A 20998-nucleotide genomic window follows, 5' to 3' on the forward strand; every position below is an offset into this window, starting at 1 on the left:
TGTAGAAATAGGAATATATAATTGCATATAAATGCAATCGTTTAGCTCTTTTCTAATTATATTTCTTCTAACGGAGGTTGAATGAACAAGGAGAAGGGGTTGCGTTGGGGTAGTTTGGGGTGCTGTGAAACGAAAAACCCCTTTTGGTGGTTCCCACGACGATGGCTTCTCTGCGAAACCAAGGGTTAAGGCACTCTGGCGTGCGTTTCGGTGCCGCTCGTTAATTGGGGCTTTGGCTCATCAAGTATCGCGACGGTAGACCCGTCTCAGTAGTTGCGATGAAGGTAAGCCCGTTCGCTCTCGCCTTCTCTCTCGTTTAACGATCCTTGCATCCTTGCCGATGCTAACTCCGGCTACCTGTACCGCCTGGGCTCGAAATTGTATCCATATTTTCGATCGCGGCTTGCCTGGACTAAACACAGCCGTGGATCCAGAAGGAACTTAACACTTTGCACTCGAGAGGTGACTCTCAGTCACCATTAGATTTCACGGAGCAAATCTACAACACCCAAAGTTTTTAGGTTCAATTTCTTCGGAGCTCGACGTATCAATAAAATGATTGTCGGTGAGGTACAGGCGCCCTTATTCTCAAATCTCGATAGCTTAGAACTCATAGCAATAGAATGTTAAGAAACATCTCAAGTTGCTGGTAGATACTAGAAAAAAAGGCCTCGAGTGCAAAGAATTAATATTGTCTGGGATACAATGCAACTCATTCATGTCTGACCATTCTCGCCAATTCTACTTACGGAGTTCGCTAACCCTTTGTACTCGAGAGGTGACTCTCAGTCACCATTAGGTTTCACGCAGCAAATCTACAATACCTAATGTTTCCTTAGGATTAATTTCGGAGCTTTATGGGCTTTAGGAGCTTTAGGAGTTCGAAGTGTCAATAAAATGATTGTCGGTGAGGTAAAGGTGCGCTTATTCTCAAATCTCGATAGCTTAGAACTCATAGTAATAGAATGTTAAGAAACATCTCGAGTTTCTGACAGATAGCAGAAAAAAAGGCCTCGAATGTAAAGGGTTAATATTTGGCAATACATTCTTATCCTCACTTTTTTTCTAAAAATAAATCCTTGAGGTCTTTAAAGTAAAGTCTACTGTAGCGATGAATTCCAAAAATCGTAAAGAGTAAAAAGATTTATAAAATATTTGTAAAACGCTATTCTGGCTGTAATTTTGGTTCGAATCTGTAAGTCATATTGTAAAAGCAGCATTTTTTAAAACGGAAAGTAAGACAGTCTCCTTTTCCATGATAAACGAAGCTTTTCCACCTTGTAGTCGTCGCTTTAATCATTTTCGTTTCATTTCTTTTTTCACGGGTTCAGCCTGAAATTACGAGATTCCGGAATAACCATCCCCCAAGGAAATTTCGTTATCTTTAATTAAAGTTCAGATCACAGCAGAACCGACAAAACTTCTTAAGGATGGCTCGTTAATGAACCACTTGTAGCGTTATTTTTATGTGTATACAACAGTGACCAACGAAATGATATCCGAAAAGAACGTTCCCAGTAAATTTCCAAAGAAGATTTCCATTTTCGAGCAATTTCGCCACTCGGATGTTGACTCGATCGAACATTTAAATTCGTGTTCACTGTACTCCATTCGATATATCTGTATTATCAGGGACGAATGACTGAACAGAGAGTGGAATAAGGGGGATACGGCCGAAGCGAAAAAATACGAGGAGTTTCACTCACCTCCGCGCCATTGATGAACCACTTGAGTTTCGCGGCTGGATGAGACTTGTCGCTGGTGCAATTTAGGCCAAGGACGTCGCCGGTGGCGTAAATCTTCTCCTCCCCGGTTATCGTCGGTCCGTCTTGTGGAAGAACTGCAACAACAGAGGGACCATTTACGCGCGATCGCATTCCTTTTAATACACTTTGAGTCGCAGCCGAGTGGGGCGTTTTAATAAACGGTTCCTTTTATAACGCGATTTACACGAGGGGGAGAGGGAAGCGTCGAGGGCTTGCTCGTTAACGACAAACTTTACCGACGTTAAACGCTTTCGTCGACCCTCGTCCGACTCCGTCACGCTTCGAACTCGAGACTCGAGACATCCCTTCGCACCGAGACGGATCGTGTTTCTATTCCGCAAACTCGTAACGTCGTCGTGTTCGAGTTCGCACACGATTAGACGACGGATATCCTAGTCTCGAGCGTCTTTGTGAGACCCGCCGTGTCCCCGTTCAGAGATTTACAGGGTAATTCGAGCATTTCTGACGACCCTGAAAGGGTCTGGTAGCTTTTGTTTGGGCACTGGTTTTACGCAGTCCGGATTGCTCGCGTTTACTTTAGCATAAAGGGAGACTCGAATTGTGGGTTGTAGATTATTCAAATTTCCACGTTTTCGCGTAATCTTTACTAGTGGATTAATTAATACTTAATTTGTAACCCTCGTAATCGAAACGCTGTTTTATTTATTAAGATATAAGAGCGTTAAATCTGATCGAGTTAGTGAAATAATTTTCTTCTACATTTCCATACAAATACTCTGTTGTGATAGCGACGGTGTATAGACTCGCACCGGTTACGTTGAATGGAAAATTTCTACGCCCTGAACCTTTTGGTTAGCAGAAAAATCGTTCGTTGATTCACTCTCGAGAATGAGATCGCGATAAAAGTTCATTCCCTCGCGGAAGCCTGCGAAGCTGTCGCAACGCTTTGCTTAGGATCGATCTTTCGAGGCGCGCGAAGATACACGATTCGGATTACCACGGTACAACGAACCCCTCTCTTTCCTATTGTTTTCTAGAAAGATCTAGGATGGAGATCGAAATTGACGCGAATCATGGCGCACTAGTACCTTACTTCGACGTTTCTCGACTTTTTTGGCTCGTAGCCCCCATTCAAGTTTTATTAATATAAGATCTGCTTCGGTTACCTCCTGTAGTTTTTATTAATTAATGAAGATGGTATAACATACTTCAAGAGTTGTTATTAGAGGGACCAGAATGTAATTTCACTTTTACGATTGCCAATACTTGTTTATCATTTATCAGCTCGTTGTGTACCAATTGATTCTTACCGATCAAGTATTGAAAATTTGCACGCTAGATACCAAAAGGTTGCTGATAACGAGGACGAACACATAATTAATTAAAAGTAAAAACTTGTAATAAATTTATTTGTTTGAATTTAATATAAAAGAAACAACATAACTTTCTGGTGCCTCTACTATTTTGTCTTGTTAATATACCGCGTACAAAACTATACGTTGCTTCAACTGGCATAAATCCTAACGCATCTGTATCTATTTAGAGCAAACTCAGTGCTGTTTCGACCCTGTCGCAGTCAGATGTTCCTTCTCATTTCTCAGTGAACAGACGGTAACAAATGTATTACCGCAACATGACCACTATTCAGCGGGATCCTTGCGTTTCATGCAAACTAGCAAGCTCTTGAATATTTGGTTCAAGCTTTGCCACGTATAAACAAAGTTCCCATCTTCGCGATGCCAAGATGGTTGCGAATTTCTACTAACGGATGAAGAACTAGTCTAAAGTCAGGTTCCATCGAATACCTAGCGGGTAGTCGAAATAATTTCACTGTCGATCCAGGAACTCTCTTCAGCGCGTTTAAACGTATCTTGACCTATCAAGGTGCACCGTAATCGAATCAGAGACTCTTGTTACGAGATGTCATCGTCAATTGCGTTTGCCTCGAATGAATTCCATCATCCAATTAAGAATACCCTGACAGGTCGAAGAACCGAAATTTTATACAGGATGCCCCGGATTTTAATGAACAAACTTGGGGGCATATCCTGAAATGTTATTTGAAGTTTGCTCAGGAACGCTTTATTACAACGTTATAAGGAAATAAAGTTAGAATTGATGACGGTGAATTTTACTTTGCCGAACATTGAAAGATCGAACGTGTCTATCTTATTTGTGTATTCATGTTACCTTTACTATTTTGATATGATTTCCTGTTAGCGTTAACGACCAGTTAGATCAAGAATACGTGGTGAAAATGGCTGGAGTGTTTTCGAACGAGGTATACAGTGGGTGTAGAATGTATTCGTACACCGATCAATTTCTCAAAAAAATTTTATGTGAAATTGTAGTTTCTTAACTTTTTTTTTTTATAATCAATGATATTTTGCATATTCTCGGAAGTCTCTAAGATAGATATAGTATTAGCAATATAGTAGAAGCAATAAGTATTTGTACGATTCTTATGACGAACCATTTACAGTAGAGTTTGTAACGTAAACACATTAGTTTATTGCTCCGTACGAATTAAAAAACATCAAATTTCCAGTAAAGTATTAGGTTGTCCCGAAAGTTTCTTTCGTTTTATTAATAATTAATATATACATAATATTTTATGTTTTATGTAACATTACTGAATTGTGTACGATTCATTTCGCTTCATTACTGTTACAGCATCAATGTCTAAGAAATTAGATCGTCTATTTATATAAACACTACCACAGAAAATAATTGAATGCAACTCACGAAAGAAACTGTTGGAACAATCTAATACTTATAACAATCGCTCTAATAGAGGAATGGAAGAAGATCCCACTTTGAATAACTAATAATTTAGTTAATTTAACGCTTAGAAGAGTTGCAATAATTATAAAATCAAAAGGAAATCCCACGAAGGAAGTGTTATATACTTGTAAATTAATGTAAATTTCTTTTTTTTTTAATGAAGTTTAAAAAATTAAACAGTTGTACGAATACTTATTGCTTCGATGTTTCTATCGATTAATTCCTTTTTTTCTTGTTAATTTCGCAACTTACATAAATAGCTATTTTTTTGTAATCTATTTATTCTAGAGATTTCCGAGAATATATAGAATGTCATTGTTTATAAAAAATAAGTTAATAAATTACAATTTTACATAGTTTTTTTTGGAAATTGATCAGTGTACGAATACATTCTACACCCACTGTACCCTGATATTTTTATTTATGGGGAACTTTAAAAGATAGAGTTTACAGTGCAGAAGTTACTTTGTGTGAAGAATTAGAGCAACGGATAAATATCTCCATTGCTGAAATGCAACAAAATAAGAAAGAGATTTATTCTATAATGAGCTCCATAAAAAATCGTGTTTGTCCCCAAGGATGACATTTTGAAATAATCCGATAAACACGTTCGACCTTTAAATGTTAAGTAAAGTAAAATCCGCCGTCATCAATTCTAACTTTGTAATAAAGCGTTTCTAAGCGAACTTCAAATAACATGTCTTTCTTATTTTCACTTGTAAGATATGCTCCCCGAGTTTGTCCATTAAAACCTTGGACACCCTGTATAGCTACGATTTTTCTCAATGATAAACGTTTTTACAAAGATCACCAATCAATTCTATATCAAAGGTACACAGTGATGGAAATTGGACCGACCCGCGACGACCTGAATTGATTCAGTATAGATTCGCTGTACCGAGTAAAGCGGTAATAGCCTCTTTGAGAAGTATAAAATTACAATTGCTTCCTTGTTCGCTCGACAGGCTCGGTGTCTCAAATATATCGAATAAATCGGATACTCCGCACCATCAGATTAGGGAGTCTTTTATAGTCTTCGTTTCGTAGATAAAATTACTGTGACAAGGGATCTCGAATTCTTCCACAACATCTCTCATGAATTCCCTCGAAAATTAAACGAACCAAGGGTGGAGTCGAGGGTCCAGCGCGACATCCCTTTCACCCCCGTCGCGTGGCTTCGTTTAAACAGGCTCGTGACTCCGATGGGCACGTTCGAACAGACCCAGATCCATGACAAGGGAAAACGAGGATCGTGGAACGTTAAATTTTAGGATCGCGTAAAGACGACTCGAAACGCGCGATAAATATTACGACATCGTAAGTCTTGGGTCGTAACGGGAGCTGCAAACGCATGAACGGTTAGATGGACGCAGGTTAGGCGATGGCAGAAGGAGGACGAAAAGGAAAGGCCTCCGCGGCCGTAAAAGCGTCGACACGGCTGGAAAAGCATCGACGAGCCATCGGTCTCCCTCATCGAAATTCGTCGCATCTTGGATTGCGACGAAAATTTCCTTTCCCCGTCTTTCTACTCTCCGTAGTCTAACCGTGCTACCCTATGCACGATCGATAGTCTACCAGGTGCAGCGCCATAACCGTATCTTTACCGACCTCGTAGAAAATTTTGTACGCGACAAATAACCCCACGGGCATCGCGTGTCGGCCGAATCTCGTATCGTCCCTTCTCTCCTCTGGCCATTTCTGTTCTCCTCCTTCTCCCGTTAATCCCCCGGATCCTGTCCGTGTCCTTTTTCTCGCGGAGATATTTGTCAAAACTAGCGCGAAAAGAAACGCCGCGTTAAGGTGTGAGTTACGTTGCAGAAATATGGCCACTCCGCTTAACACATAGTTGACCGACAATTTTACACAGAAGCGACTTCGTGTCACCGGCTATTATTTCGTAATTGAATGTGATATAGACGTAAATAATGGGGAAAGTGTATTCTACTGTTAAAAAAAGAAGACTAAGCACGATGAGCGAAGCTTTTGCAATATTCTATATCGCCCTGGGTTTCGTGAATTGAAATGGATAATGCAAGTGCAAACATGAGTTTACTCGTGACCGGTCAACACTGTGTCAATGGCGCAGTAATGTCACGGTTATGGATCAAATTCGTTCTTTGGATTCGGAAGAGAGATCCTTTTTTTTTATACTAGACTAATTGGAGATCGTTTGGGAACTCCTACGGAACACTACCAGCCACCCTCGCCCTTGACTTTGTGGGTCCCATACCCGGGGGGAGAGAAGCACCCCCGCAAATGACTTAAACACCCGGAAAAGAGATCCTGGACTCTGTTTGTATCTTGTATATTCACGATTGAATAGCCATTTTCTTGAAAACGTGGCGGGAATGTTTGATTCCAGACATAGAGTATGTTCTGGTAACTGATTAAACTGAAATAGGCTGCACTTAGAGGCCATTGAATAGGGTGTAACGTTGATCCTCGAACCGTATGTTAATTAGTTAGTCGAACCTCGGCAGAGACCCCATCTACGGGATCTAGATGCGTGAAAAGCTGGTCGAGTCGATTTGGACCCGGCTATCTCAGGATCATTTACCTGTTTATCCCCCTTCGGAATTTACTAAAATCGTAATCACATTCGCAAAGAGATTCCGTAACCGGAGGAAATCGTTTGGTCGAGTTGTCACGGTGCTAGTCGTCGGTTCGACGATCGTTTTCCTTCGTTTGGCTCGACCGGAGGGTTCACCGAAACTCACAAATGGCGACGGCTTTGCTCGAATTACGGGGTTCGATGGCCGCGTTCAAAGGATCATTAATTAGCGGGATGGAATGGGACGTGGGACGTGGATGGGCAACGAGGAGGGCAGAGGTGGACGGGGATGCGAACGAGATGGGGGAGGGATGGTAAGAGAAGCGGAGGAGCATCGGTTCGCTCACCTACGACTTCCATGCTGGCTTCGGCGCTGACCGAATTGAAGTTTGGCGCTTCGCCGCTCACCTCGCACTTGTACTGTCCGCTGCTGTGTAGGCTCACATCCTGCAGCAGGACTTGCTGGTGATCGGACCGTCGATGCTGGAACAAAGTTGCAATGGATTCGTCGGTTGGTGCAAAGAAGTATACAGGGTGTCTACGTATAAGTTCGGACATACGCAGGGTGTCAATTCTACAACAAATTTCCAACAAAAAATTACTCCTAAAAATTTTCTTTGTGTCGCCTTATTCTCGAGTATTTTCACTTTTAATATGTTTTCTGCGTTTTCGACTTGACACTCTTTAACCCCTTAACCTATAAGTACGTGCGGGACTCGTAGTCTTGTATTTGGGCTAATTGTAAATATTACGGGCTTGGCCCGTAGTACATCGGTTGCGCAAATCGTAAACATTACGAGCATGGCCCGTAGTATAACGGTCGCGATTTGTAACGTGATCACAATCAGTTACATGTTATTCTTCGTCGCTAATTTTTTATTATTGATTTTTGTATAAATGCTAATTATGTTTTTGATTTTTGTTATATTTTATTAATTGATAATAGACCTTTTGTAGTATTATATCTACCACAATTATTATTATACATCAGGTTGTAATTACTTATCAAATATTTCACAAAATTAAACAAACTGTATATTACACATGCAGTAGTGCGTTGTTGGTACAACTTAGGTCCGATTTGCCGAACCGCGGAGTGGCTCGAAGGCTGAGCGATCTTGTTTACGTTTTGGGCCTAGACTGTTGGAACGTAAATCGTAGGTCAAGGGGTTAAACGGCCATAACTCCATCAAATTACAGTCCAAACATAAAACTAAGTATACCATTCGAAAGAGCGTTAAATATCCCATCTCTCTGGTGCCAAACTAAAATTTATTACGTACATTTAACAAGTGAAAAATTAGGTCATTGTGGAAATTTCAAAAAATTTTACTTTTTCTGTATTCGTTTTTCGGTTCAAAGACATAGTTGTGTGGCGGGCACTCTTCGGGAAAAACTTCCTCGAAATCATTGATTTTAAATGGTATTGTCAAAAAAAATTGTACGGTGATATTTTCCAGAGAAAATGACGTTTAAATGCAGAAAAGCGTGAATTTTTAGGTGAAAATCGATATTTTCCAACGAAAATCGACTTGTCACTTTAAAATTAACTTGACATCGGGTTTGATGTATTTTTTAATGACACTCCTGAGCCTTCCTGATTAGTAAAAAAACCGATTTGTTGACACCTCAAGCCTCTTCCACCCATGTGTATAACCTGAGTGCGAGGTGAATAATAATTGTTTTTGAACGCATATCCATAGAATTTTCGTTTTTAGAGACTATTTAATCAAAATCAACCTCGGTGTACCAATAAATGATATGGAGATTGATACACAATCGATTTCACAAAGTAAAAAGTCGATGTTTTCGGCACAGGAGAACCGATAAGTTTTGATTTAGGAGGCGGGCATTTTGAACGTTTTTCTGCATTTAAACGTCATTTTCTCGCTAAAATACCATCGTACAATTTTTTTTGACAATACCATTTAAAAGCTGAGACTTCGAGGAAGTTTTTCCCGAAGAGTGCCTGCCAAACAACTATCTATTTGAAACCGGAAAACGGATAGAGAAAAAGTCAAATTTTTTAAAATTTTCACAATGTAAAGTTTTACTTAATTTTTCACTTGTTAAATCTTCGTAATAAATTTTGCTTTGACATCAGAGAGATGGGATATTTAACGCTCTTTTGAATGGTATACTTACTTTTAAGTTTGCACTGTAATGTGGTGGAGTTATGGCCGTTTAAGGAATGTCAAGTCGAAAACACAGGAAAAATATTAAAAGTGAAAATTCTCGAGAATAAGGCGACACGAAGAAAACGTCTACGAGTAATTTTTTGTTAGAAATTTGTTGTAGAATTGACACCCTGCGTATGTCCGAACTTATACGTAGACACCCTGTACAGTGGTACCACGTTAACCCTTTCAGACTTGAATTATCTCTTTTTTCTTTAAGAAAATAACAAAATAATCCTAATAGTGTTGTTTTCGAGGAAAACTGGGCTTTCTTCGTGTGCACAAATGAGGACATTCGTCCTAAACGATAGTGTCGGTAATTTTTAAATTTTCCGTCCTCATTTGTGGACGCCAGGTCTGAAGGAGTTGAACTATCGCCAAATCAGATTCGCTTAAACTGTCAAATATCGCAGCGATCAAGCTACTTAAGTTTTCGTGATGTTGCGACATCCGACTGATATGCATCGGGTGGAGCGGGCAATCCGATCCCTTCCAGTTTGTAGACACTCGACAACTTATGGTGGTACCGCTACATATAGAGAAACCTAAGCGACCGAGTCAATCTTAACAGAAATACCACCCGTTATGGAACGGAAGGGCGGAAAAACTTTTCAGCATTACTAGAGTCGCGGGACGAAATATTCGATACTATCGTTTTTCATTTTTGTTATTTGTTTATTTATTTATTTATTTATTTAGCTTTACTCTTATTCTCTTTATATTTTATTTTCGGTGGAGTCTGGATCCAATCCATGAGAAGTTTGATCAAACATAACTCCCATTGGTAAACAAAAGATCTATACTAACCCATGACAACTCTCGACCATGCATCTCGCACATGATTGCTCCTAAACCGAGCTGGATTACGGAACTTTGGTTAACTCCCCGTGCTGTAGAATATTTTTCAAAAAATTTAACTACCGCACGGAGACTACTTTCTTAGAATTTCCCGCGTTCTCGAAGACGCAGCTCGCTCGAAATTATTCTTCCCCGACAGAATATTACACTATTAGGCTGGTAAGAGGCTTACACGCTTATATCGATTTATTGCCGTGGCCGGTAACCACTACCGAAAGTTATTTCGGCGAGACGGATGGTCGAGCGAGCTTGTTTAGGCTGTTAGTAGAAAGGGTACAGCGTTGATCCGACTTGGCTCGAAGGAGCGACCGTTACATTGGCTCATAGACCCACGGACGTGAAAAACGGTCTATAACGGACATGTTTACACTCATTTTAGCTAATTTGCACCTTGATATCGTGGTGTAATCTCCAAGTGTGTAATTATAATATTTTAGAAGAGCAAAAGGGAAAATACAGTAGAGACTCCCATATCCGAACTATTAGGAAGACAAAAGTGGCCAGATAGGGGAATTTTCGGATAATAGCACAATTACTTTCTTTTGCATCAAACATTATTCATTCAAGTAGAAATGAACAAAATTAAGCTTCTTTCAACATCTAAGGGTCTCATATCGTTTTAGCCGCTGTCAAATACTATGACGTGCTTTTACTAACCAACCATTACTAGCTTTAAATGAGTTTCCCTTTAATCTGTCGTTGACTCTAGAGTTTTTTCACGTAGTATCGGTACGCCTTTGTCTCTTTGTTTACGAAATTATTGGAAGGCAGCATCATCTACACTTTTATTTTTTAGATTCGTTAAACTTTTCCCACTGGTACTAGTATCCGTGGAATCTACATTCTGTATATAATTTTCAATATTGAGTTTCTATTTTTTAATATCTGTGATCGTAGATTTCCCAATACCATACATTCTCGATAATTTCTTTGCACTTTCACCACTTTCAAGATCTTTAATTATTTTATATCCCTTGAATAATTAAAACTACACATTTTTGCTTACTTGCCATTATGATACTGTTCTCTGCTTCGGACTGAATTGATATGATTACATTTAACCGGCCGAATACAGAACAAGTATTTTTTGCATAGTTATCACCTAGACAGTTAATTAGTTTTAAATGTAATTTAACACATTTAAATGAAAACATTTGAAAAAAATCGGTCAAAGCGTTTTCAGGAATTGACGGGGTTAAACAAATTTTTTTCAATAGACATAGAGGGCACGAATATTTATGGGACCGACTGTAAAAATAGCAGGGCTCAGTCTATGATAGAATCTAGAAATGGCACCACTAGTTCGCGTGCTCGCCGCGATCTCGGAGCCAATCTCTGCTCCAGACTATTCTGCGGGCCTTTAGGCAGACCGAGCTGACTCACAGTCTGGTTTTCACGCGCCAGGGAAGACCCAGCAGACGATTGATCGTCTCGAGAGATCCGAGACGCGACGAACCGTGAAACGGAGGTGATCCGCTGTTACTTCCGAACATAGCAACGAGATTACACGTTTAGCGAGTTAATAAGGAAAGACAAAGCGAAGGCAGCCGCTCGCGATCTCTCAGCGGAAATTCAGTATCCGGTCTGGATTTGCCAAGGCTTTGTAGCTTCAACATCGGAGAAAAAGAGAGACCAGGGGGAGGGGGGGGGGGGGGCGGGGAAACAGGGAAAGCACGAAGCGAGAGAAAGAAGACCCGCAATAGATGGAATCGCGACGCTGATAATCCATTTAGCCAGCCGCGTGCGGGTCTTTTCACTTTTGCGTCACGAATATTTCGCTCCGTGCGTTCTAGTTTCTTTCTATCTCGCTTTTTCATTTTACACGGCTCGGTGATCGTCTCCAATTTCTTTTCGTGATAAAACGAGAGCCGGCCCCACTGGAACGACGCATGGACGGATCCGCGAAGGGGACTGCGAAAGCCTGGGAACCTTTCTCCTCTCGGACACGGTCGAGGAAAATTTTCGTCTACGGTAAATTTCGAATAACGAAGAATATAGCGAGCGAAATATTCGACGGTAAAGTTACCGAATCAATTCCCGAATTTGTTAGGGGATGGTCGAGCCCTGAGTATTGCACTACGTGCCGTCTAATCACTATCTTCAAGGACCACCCAAGTTGTACGGCTGGGGACCGTGTATAAACTCGGACACGTGAAGATGTTACTTAAATTAACTATATTTATTGCGTTGTGGTGTGGATGTGTAAGCTATCTGAACTGTGTACGAATAATGACTGTTTGACTGAAAGATGTCTAACTTGACTCTACCACGCTGTGTGCTGATCTGCTGGCCTTTTCTCAGTTCGTCGCTGTCCGAGGCCCGTGTCCTCCCTTCCCTTACACCCTTAGCGTGGTACCTTGAGGAAGGGAAACAGAGTCTCCCGCACGATGGGCCGGACGGTGGACAGTGACTCGGCAACTCTGGGGTTTTTCAAGGGCTAACACGTGGTGATTCGCTGCCGCCGAAACCGTTAAGCGTCCCACAGACTACTCTGACGTGACGTGGGCCCACGTGAGACACGAAGCGGTGTCAAATTGGCGCCTGCGTGTAGCTCATAAAACCAACCGTTGCACGGCATCGTCAGTTGATTTCATGAACTACGCGCAGACGCCAATCTGACACCGCTTCGTGTCTGACGTGGGCCCACGTCACGTTAGAGCAGTCTGTGGGACGCTTTAAGCCGACGACTGACTTGCAACAGAACGCTGTAATGTAACTGCTCGGCACGAATTTTACGGTTCGACACCAACGTTACATTACAAGGTCCTTTTTGGAATCACGAATGTTCGCTTCGAACTCTCGGCTGAATTCTCTCTCAATGCTTCCTACTCAGTTCAGTGAAAAGTAGACGATCAAAGAGGTTCGTCAAAAAACCGACAGACCAGTGGAGCACGGTCGAGCGCGAACCGAGCGCAAGAACGGCTCGGTTCGTCGCTCGCTAGTCCGCCAAACTAACAAATGCTCGCGTTACATTACAATGTTCTGTTGCAAGTCAGTCGCCGGCTTTAGGCTTCGAGGCCGAGTCACCCCTTGGGCCAAGATTGGTTTACGACGGGCCCCAATATATACTTGAGTAACTCTGCCAGATGTGGCCGTGGTAATCGGAGAAAGGAGGGTGTTAAGAAATGGCCATTTTTGGCATCGCCTGGAAATGAAAAATTCATGCAGGATCTTTTAGAGTGTCTCCCAAGGAACAAAAAATGTCCTCATCACTTTCCCGAGAAACGATGGGAAAGTTGTCAAAAATACGTTCAAAGTATGAATGTGATGATAACGGAACTTACGTATATTTTATATTTCATCGTCTTCTTCTTCGGATATCGAACTGTCCTCGAAATATTTAACGACTTTTTATACGTCCTGCGATTACTTCGACATTATATTGATATTTTTTAATGAATTTCAATTCATTAACTTGTTCAACTGTTAATGGTTTCCGAGTTTCCAGTACAGAGAATCGAAAGCCACGATTCGCAAGGAAAATATCACCCGGTTCAAAGTAACTTAATCGAGAGTATCGAAACGTCTTAAAGATGATTAATAAGAATCATGAATTGAACCTAATAAATCTTACGGATTAATATATTAAGGGTAGTAATGGAACAAACTAGAAGTATATAATCATTGCTACATAGGATTAAATGAAAGTTGTCAAAGAAAAGATCAGAGAAAAGAGATATTGTAACTAAAATAATCAGATCTGTTTTCTTTTTTGGGATCTAACTCTTGTTTATATCGCAACCTCTCATCGTCGCGACGTATCGGGAAGCAGGTTGCAGGTGTTTATGGTGAGGATCAGTACCATCATACAATATTGATTTAAAAAAATACCAGATTGATGTGGAACCAATTAACGTCATTTTACTTCAAACGAAACTGCATTCACGACATTCAAATAGTTTAAAATACTTTTTATATGTACTAATTGATAAAAGTAAAACCGCACTGGAAGCCATAATTGCACACTCATGTGGAAGCAAAGCCGGAGTATGCGTTGTTGGTTGCTGTTCCCATGTACCTAACCATGATTATATGATACTTTGGATTTGCTCGATTTCAAGCTTCAATTCATCTCCCTGCTGAGTTCCTTAAGGGGGTATTAATCGTCTACAAACTTCAAAAATTCGAGACACTCTAAAAAATCCTGCATGAATTTTTCATTTCCAGGCGATGCCAAAAATGGGCATTTCTCAACACCCTCCTTTCCCGATGTCACGTAGCAGTGAAACTCTTCGCAAATTGTCCTACCGTAAACCTCTCCTGGTCGACTCTCTAACAGAATTCAACGGAACACCCAGTTGTAAACCGTCCAGGCTATCGATCCGATCTTCGACCTATTAAAGCTACGATACAAATAGCGAAATGATATTACACGCCATTGAACAACAGCTCATCCGCATAACCGTCCCGCGGCGCGAGCGTTACAGATAAATCGCTACAGGGTGTTTCCTCGAGCCATCCATTATTCGAACGAAACGTTGGCCATCTCTGCTTTGGGGGATTCGATAAGAAAGCACGATTGCCGCAGCACGCTGTTCTCTGTAAATTTTTAGCGATCGAAACGTTGACGTTTATTTCGCCGCGGCGAGACGTCGTCGGACGCAAACTTTCTTTGATCGACAAATCGATTTACCTCGAGCGAGCAAAGTTGCGGGAAAACAAGGAACCAAAGAGGGACCAAGGAGTGAGAGGAGGAAACGCGCGAAGGGAGCTGGAAACGTTCGTGGGAATCGCATTACCTCGGAGGTTATTTCGTTCTGCGGAGGCGAGCGCTCGGCCGATCGAGCGATCGACCGATCAACCAACAGACAGACCCACGCGGAGGCGTTGACGTAACGTGTCGAGCAGGGAAATACGTGATCCTCTGTGGAAGATGTAACGTTACATCGACGTAGCGTCTCGATGGAACGTGACTCGCTTCGAGCGATGGGCGTCAGCCATCGGGAGATCTCGTCGCGCCTGTTAGCAACGAGCCATTTCGAGAGGATGTTTTGAAGCCGGATAGCCGGACGCTATTTCGCCGTGTGGAAGTTTATGGCTTGGCTAGGAGGTGTAATAGGACCTTGCCATAGGCCATGAACTTTCACGTAGCTAGATCCTGAGGAGCGACGACTTGTCATTGCGTTGATGCAGGGATGCTATCCGATAAGAGGACTGTGACAAAAGTCGCTTACGATTCCGAAGTCGAATTATAGGTAGCCAAGTCTTGCGAAAATAAGGCCCTAAACTCAAGGAAGAAGAGAGTTTTGTACGTAAACCACGTGATAACATTTTTTTATCGAGAAACCAATTGCAAAATCGTATTTCTCGCCTCAAAAATCGTTGAAAACCATATTTTGAATGAAATCTAAGAATAAAAATTGTTGGTCAAAAAATAGGCAAGTAAAAGCCCCTTGAAATTTTCAGCTTTTGCAACTATTAATTTTTTTACTTCAGAACCGTAAGTGGGAATTCGATGAAATTTTTACCGAACGTCCACCTTGATAATAGGTACCCATAAAAAAATCGGTGACCCGCTAAAACAATTGTAAGGGCCTAAAAAAAAATTCGTAAGTGTTTTTGAGGTTCGTGATATTTGACTCGAATTTTGAGGGTGATAAAGCCATCTGAGCGTCTTTTAGCATTGAACAATTTTTATTGGTATTTAAAAGAGCTTTTCAATGACATATTTATTGAGTATATCGGTTAAGAATTTAGCAAGTTATGGACGTTTAAAGTTGACAAGCCAATCTTGAGTCACGATTTTGGTCATTGTAGGGAGTAAAAGTAATATTATCCAATCATCACGAAATTCGGTATCTATAGGTGTTTTTGGCTGCTGAATCCGAATACGATGTTATTTTTGCGTTAAAAAATTTTCCTGGGGTAGTTAGCTTACAAATGTTGTTAGTACCAAAAGCGATTTTTTGGCGATAACTGGAGAAATAATTTTCCTAGAATGTTTTAACTATTTTTATTGAATTTCTCGCATCGATTTCAGTGCAAATCGATAGAAATACTGGCAAAATTAAAATATCCGTTCTTTTGCTTTTTGAATTATTTGATTGGGCCCCCTGAGGCCCATTCACAAAAAGCCTCGGACACGACGAAACTTGTTTAGGATCTAGAATCACCAAAAACTGTTTGGACCAGGTCCAAGGTTACATGATCATGTCCTCCCCCTAATAAGATACAATTGTAGGAATCTAAGGACTTTAAAACGTATTACAATTTGACAACGAATTATTTATTATCTGACTTTTACAACTGTCTCGACCGAACTGAACTCCGAATTATTATAAATAACAAACCACACCGCGTTCCCACGCAACCATTGCATACACGGATACACTCAGACAATTAACCTCATATTATATATCACACTCCTACACAATGAAGTATTTCACTTTGGAAGTTTGCGATAATTTGTTTGTCGTGTTTAGTTTTATCTCGTCCGTAGACTGTCGTTTTGGGACCTGATGGGGATGTTGGTGGTAGGGTAGGAGCGATGTCACGTAAACGTATGAGAGTCAGGTAATTTAGTTTATTGACCTGCGAACAATCTAACAGTTCCTGAAGGCCTTTGACCACTTGGTTGCCAAACGTCCCTGGCGATAAAGGACTTTTAAAAACGATTGGTCAACGCGATAGTAAACTAACGAATAATACAAATTTCCACTTACAATTCTTGTTCATCGAGTGTCCTGTCAATGCACTGTCGGAACAAACTCGAAAGAGATCTACTTCGATTCAAGCTGTTTGCTAGATTACAGATTCCATTAACCTATCCAGGTCATGCGTTATACATTTATACCGAGTGCCCAGTGTAAATGTATGTCTGTTCCGACTGCGTCAGTAGATTCGCCAGGCGCTGGCTCGGTTTTGTACATCGGTGGTCCGAATAAAGGGGCTCGTTTGATTAATCTCGGAGTGGCATTATTAGAAATTCTCCTGAGTAGAACGCGGTAACGCTTTTCTTCGATTTTAATTACGAAAGTGATATTATTTACGCTTGTCGGCAATGTGGAACACTTGATCGATAAGGCTGGTCGTTTTGCATTTATCATAGGGCATTCTGTTGACAAAGTTTTCTTTCGGAGAAATCCTAGGATGAGCAGGTACAATCCAAGCAAATTTACCATGGAATTGAAAATGTCGAACAGGAAATTCGGGATCTTGTCCCTGGAGAGTCTCGCCCACGGAATGGGAAAACTTATTTCTGGTGAGAGGACTATGAAAAGCTGCATGGTGCTTACCCCGCAACCTTCCAATCCCGATGTACTCTCTGTCAAATAATAAAAATTCTAATGCACCTTTTTCCTCCGAAAACGCGTAACAATGGCGGACGAAAGCGTAAACTTCTTTCCGTGGGAAAGTTTCGCGAAAGAATCCGCCCGCGAGGACGACGAAGGCCGGAGGAAGGTCGAGAGCAAACTCGTTCGACGAAGCTCGAAAGTTGAAGCTCTGGTCGGTCGACTCGTTCAAGACCCGTTTAAAGCGGAATAACGATAAAGTCGGCCACTTGCTTTTTCTCAGCGAGAGAATTAACGAACGACGAATTATCGTTAATTCCTCCGAAGGCTCGATAGGAGGTCTGCTGCTGTAAAGAGTTCGTTGCCTCTCCTATTTTGCATATCGGACGATGTACGATTTTTTTTTTTTACATTTAAATCAGTATATTGGAAAGAGGGCAAAAAATTCATTTTTTTGCATGAATGATGTAACGTGCAATTGAGGCAAGGGGGTGATATTAATCAGCATGTACGTGTAATGTGCATAGCACCGTAGGAATTAAAGAAATAACCGGAATATAGAAATCTGGAAATAACAGAAACGTAGGAGATCCATACGCGGAGAAAGGATCAGGGCCATTCTTCGCGAGGTTCTTGGCGAGTAATCTCGTGACTCCTCGGGGCAATTCGTGCGGGAGCTACCTGCGGAAGAATGCTTGCGAGGTAAGTAAATCTCCGCGAGGGGGACGCGATTAAATATTTTTAGATAGCGAAATTAAGTGGCGTTAGGTAACGGAGCAAAGGGGCGCACGAGAGGGAAAATTAAAAGTCGAGAGCCACGGAGTGTAGAAATATACGACTCCGCTTGCTAAATCCACTTAATTCCTGCTACTCCAATAAGTGTCACGAGAGCGTATCCGAGCCGTAGGGTGAAAAGACACGCTCGCTTTTGTCCACGGAGAAATTTCTTTGTCGATATCGGAGAGCCATTGGACCGAGCCAGATTAATAGCCGTGCTCTCCTCGATCTCGAGAACGGGGCAAAGGGATGAGCCGATTCGACTCACGTAATGCTCGTTACGCGTCGGCCGATATTAACGAGCGCCGAGGAAAACGGAACTTTCGTGCCTTCCAAAACGTGAATCGGAAGCGGACGTACCGTGCCGTGCCGTGCCGTACCGTACAACCGTACCGTATCGAGGATAGGTCGAGTCCCGCGAACCGTTTCGCTTTTCTCGGGCTCTGAGACCTGGAACACTCCTGGAAGTCGATCGTTATCGGTAAAAGGACACGAGGCGGCTGTGTAGCCAGTAGAAGGATGTTGTTTTATGATTCACCTGTACAAACGAACCTAAGAATCTTACAACGCAAGAGACTAGAGTTCAAGGAGGCTTCGAGTAGCTCTTCTCGGTGGGACGAATAACGAAGATGGGGTTGGTTTTAATTAGACTGCGGATCTTTATGCATTTATAGGAAATTTGAATGTGCAAGAAACTACGAAATGTACAGTAAATCTACAGTATGGAATAATATAAAAGAATATTGAAAATAACGTTTATATTTGCAAAGTAAAATAAATTCCTATTGTTTACCTTCGACCAATGGGCGAAAGGGAGCAGGGATCGGACCGGAGTATAGACAAAACGAGAAACACCTCATACAAATTATAGATTTATTCTTGATTTAAATACGACACTTTGTCCCGTACGTTAGAATACACAAGTATTGAAAAGTCGATAGGCGTACCCACCCCGAGTACCGTTCCATTAGCGATTTAAGGCGTCTGGCCACCCTGAACGCACGCCAGATGGGTACTATTCTTAAAAAAAAATTAATTAAAAAATTAATCAAGTAATCGTAAAAATCCATTGCTATTCTTCAGATAATCTATCTAAAAATTTCAGAGCAATCGGACCGCACGTTTACTTTTTTGGGGGATAACCTTGAAACTACATTTTTCGAAATGGTACAACGTAAATCTCGTAAACTATCGGTCTGATTGCTCTGAAATTTGTACACACTACTTTTAGATACATTATCTGAAGAGTAACAATGAAGTTTTGCGATTACTTGATTAGTTTTTTTTTTTATTAACGATTTTTCTCGTGAAATTTCGGTGAAAAATAAAAAAAAAATTTCTTTGGCTCGCCATAATTTTCTTAATGGTAAAAAAAAGCCAATTGCTACTCTTTTTCGACAAACTCTAGAAACAAACTAATATTTTTTTTTTCTTTTTCACATGCAACCTAAAGAATATAATGATGGTACAGCCCACGCGCGTTTCGTGCCGAAGGCCTACACCAAGATTTTCGAACCGCCGTCATTTTTTTTTTTTTTTTTGTATCTCAAACAATTTTTCGTGTGTTCATTAAACCGTTTTTTAGTATGTGTCAAAACATAAAAATATTTTTTTCTATACTTTCGCATTTATGAATTTTTTAAGAATAGTACCATCTGGCGAGCGCTGAGCGTGGCCAGACGCCTTAACACGTTGGTCGCCACGTCACTCATATGTGGGTGACAGTGCTTTTCACTGAAGAACTAAAAAAATTAAGTCTGAAAGTTAAGTTTGAAAGGAAATGAATTTAAATGAAATTCGTGTATTTTGATGAAGTTACAAAAATAAATACTACGACGGATGTTTGATTATGTAGTCTCCAATAATCTAAATAATATTTAATTCTAGCAGAAATTTCCAAGAATATTTCTCTGGCAGTCAACGTGTTAAACACTTCTCACATAGTATCAATGTGACCATCGAGTAATGGCTAACAACCAATCCAGAATTCTTGCCATTGAGTTCACCCAAGCACTCGACCTCGCCTGGCACCAGCAGCGAGGTATGCTCGACAATCGATCACGAGACATTGGGCCGTCCAACCAGGGCCCAATCACTCCGTAGTCGACATCGGAGCACGAACATTGGGTATTATAATTCACCAAACCAAAACCGTTAATTCATGTCCGAACAGCCAGGGAACGTGCCATAATTAAAACAACAAACAAATCGGTCTGGTAAACTCGGGGTGGGTGCGCGCAACTTCACTCATCCTTCGATACCTACTTGATTGTCGAACGAACGTAATACGACTGAGCGCTCCTTTCCATAATCGCCGTGTCTTACCTCTCTATATCCCCACTCCCAAACACCTCACGGTCAAATTGTAAATGAAACGGCACGCGAAAATTACAGGAGAAACGAACAATATAAAGTACAATAACTATAAGAGTAACGAACAAAGAACAAAAACTATAAAAGAAACGAACGAAACTTATTGCGATTGCGTTGCCAACACCTATTTAGGTTTAATTTTTGTAGGTTCGTTGTAGGTTCGTCAAAGATTTTATTTTACGTAAAGGTCCGCAGTATAGTTATTATAGACTAGCTGCGCTCCGGGGTCTCATCCGTGTGGAATACTATTTATTTTATATCGTTCACGTTCGCCAAAATTTTCTTGAAAAATATTGAGATTTCAAACCGAAACTTTATTTTTATCAAAAGAAAATAATGTAGGGATAGTGTAAGCTTTCTACTACTGAACAAATGTTTAGAATCTGTTCAGTAATTCCAGAGATTACCCCCCAACGTACAAAGAAATTTCACCTCTTTGTAATATTAATATTACACCCTTTAACAGTGAACCTACCACGTCGAATGACCAATTTCAAACTTCTGTATACAGTTCTTATG

General features: G+C 41.0%; 1 protein-coding gene across 4 annotated transcripts in view; it reads right to left on the reverse strand.

Moving 5' to 3' along the window:
* The window catches only part of LOC128880648 (basal cell adhesion molecule-like), a 98942-nt gene that overhangs the window by 16715 nt on the left and 61229 nt on the right, over positions 1-20998 (reverse strand). For 3 of the 4 annotated variants that reach the window (XM_054130941.1, XM_054130942.1, XM_054130943.1), the window contains exons 5-6: positions 7410-7545; positions 1707-1840 (exon numbers count right to left, since the gene is read on the reverse strand). In XM_054130941.1, coding sequence (XP_053986916.1) covers positions 1707-1840; positions 7410-7545 — 270 coding nt within the window. Of the gene's footprint in view, positions 1-1383; positions 1621-1706; positions 1841-7409; positions 7546-20998 lie in introns of those variants that run through there. The other variant, XM_054130944.1, reaches the window with a different exon arrangement.

Source organism: Hylaeus volcanicus, chromosome 8 (genome assembly GCF_026283585.1).
Source record: "Hylaeus volcanicus isolate JK05 chromosome 8, UHH_iyHylVolc1.0_haploid, whole genome shotgun sequence".
Taxonomy (NCBI): domain Eukaryota; kingdom Metazoa; phylum Arthropoda; class Insecta; order Hymenoptera; family Colletidae; genus Hylaeus; species Hylaeus volcanicus.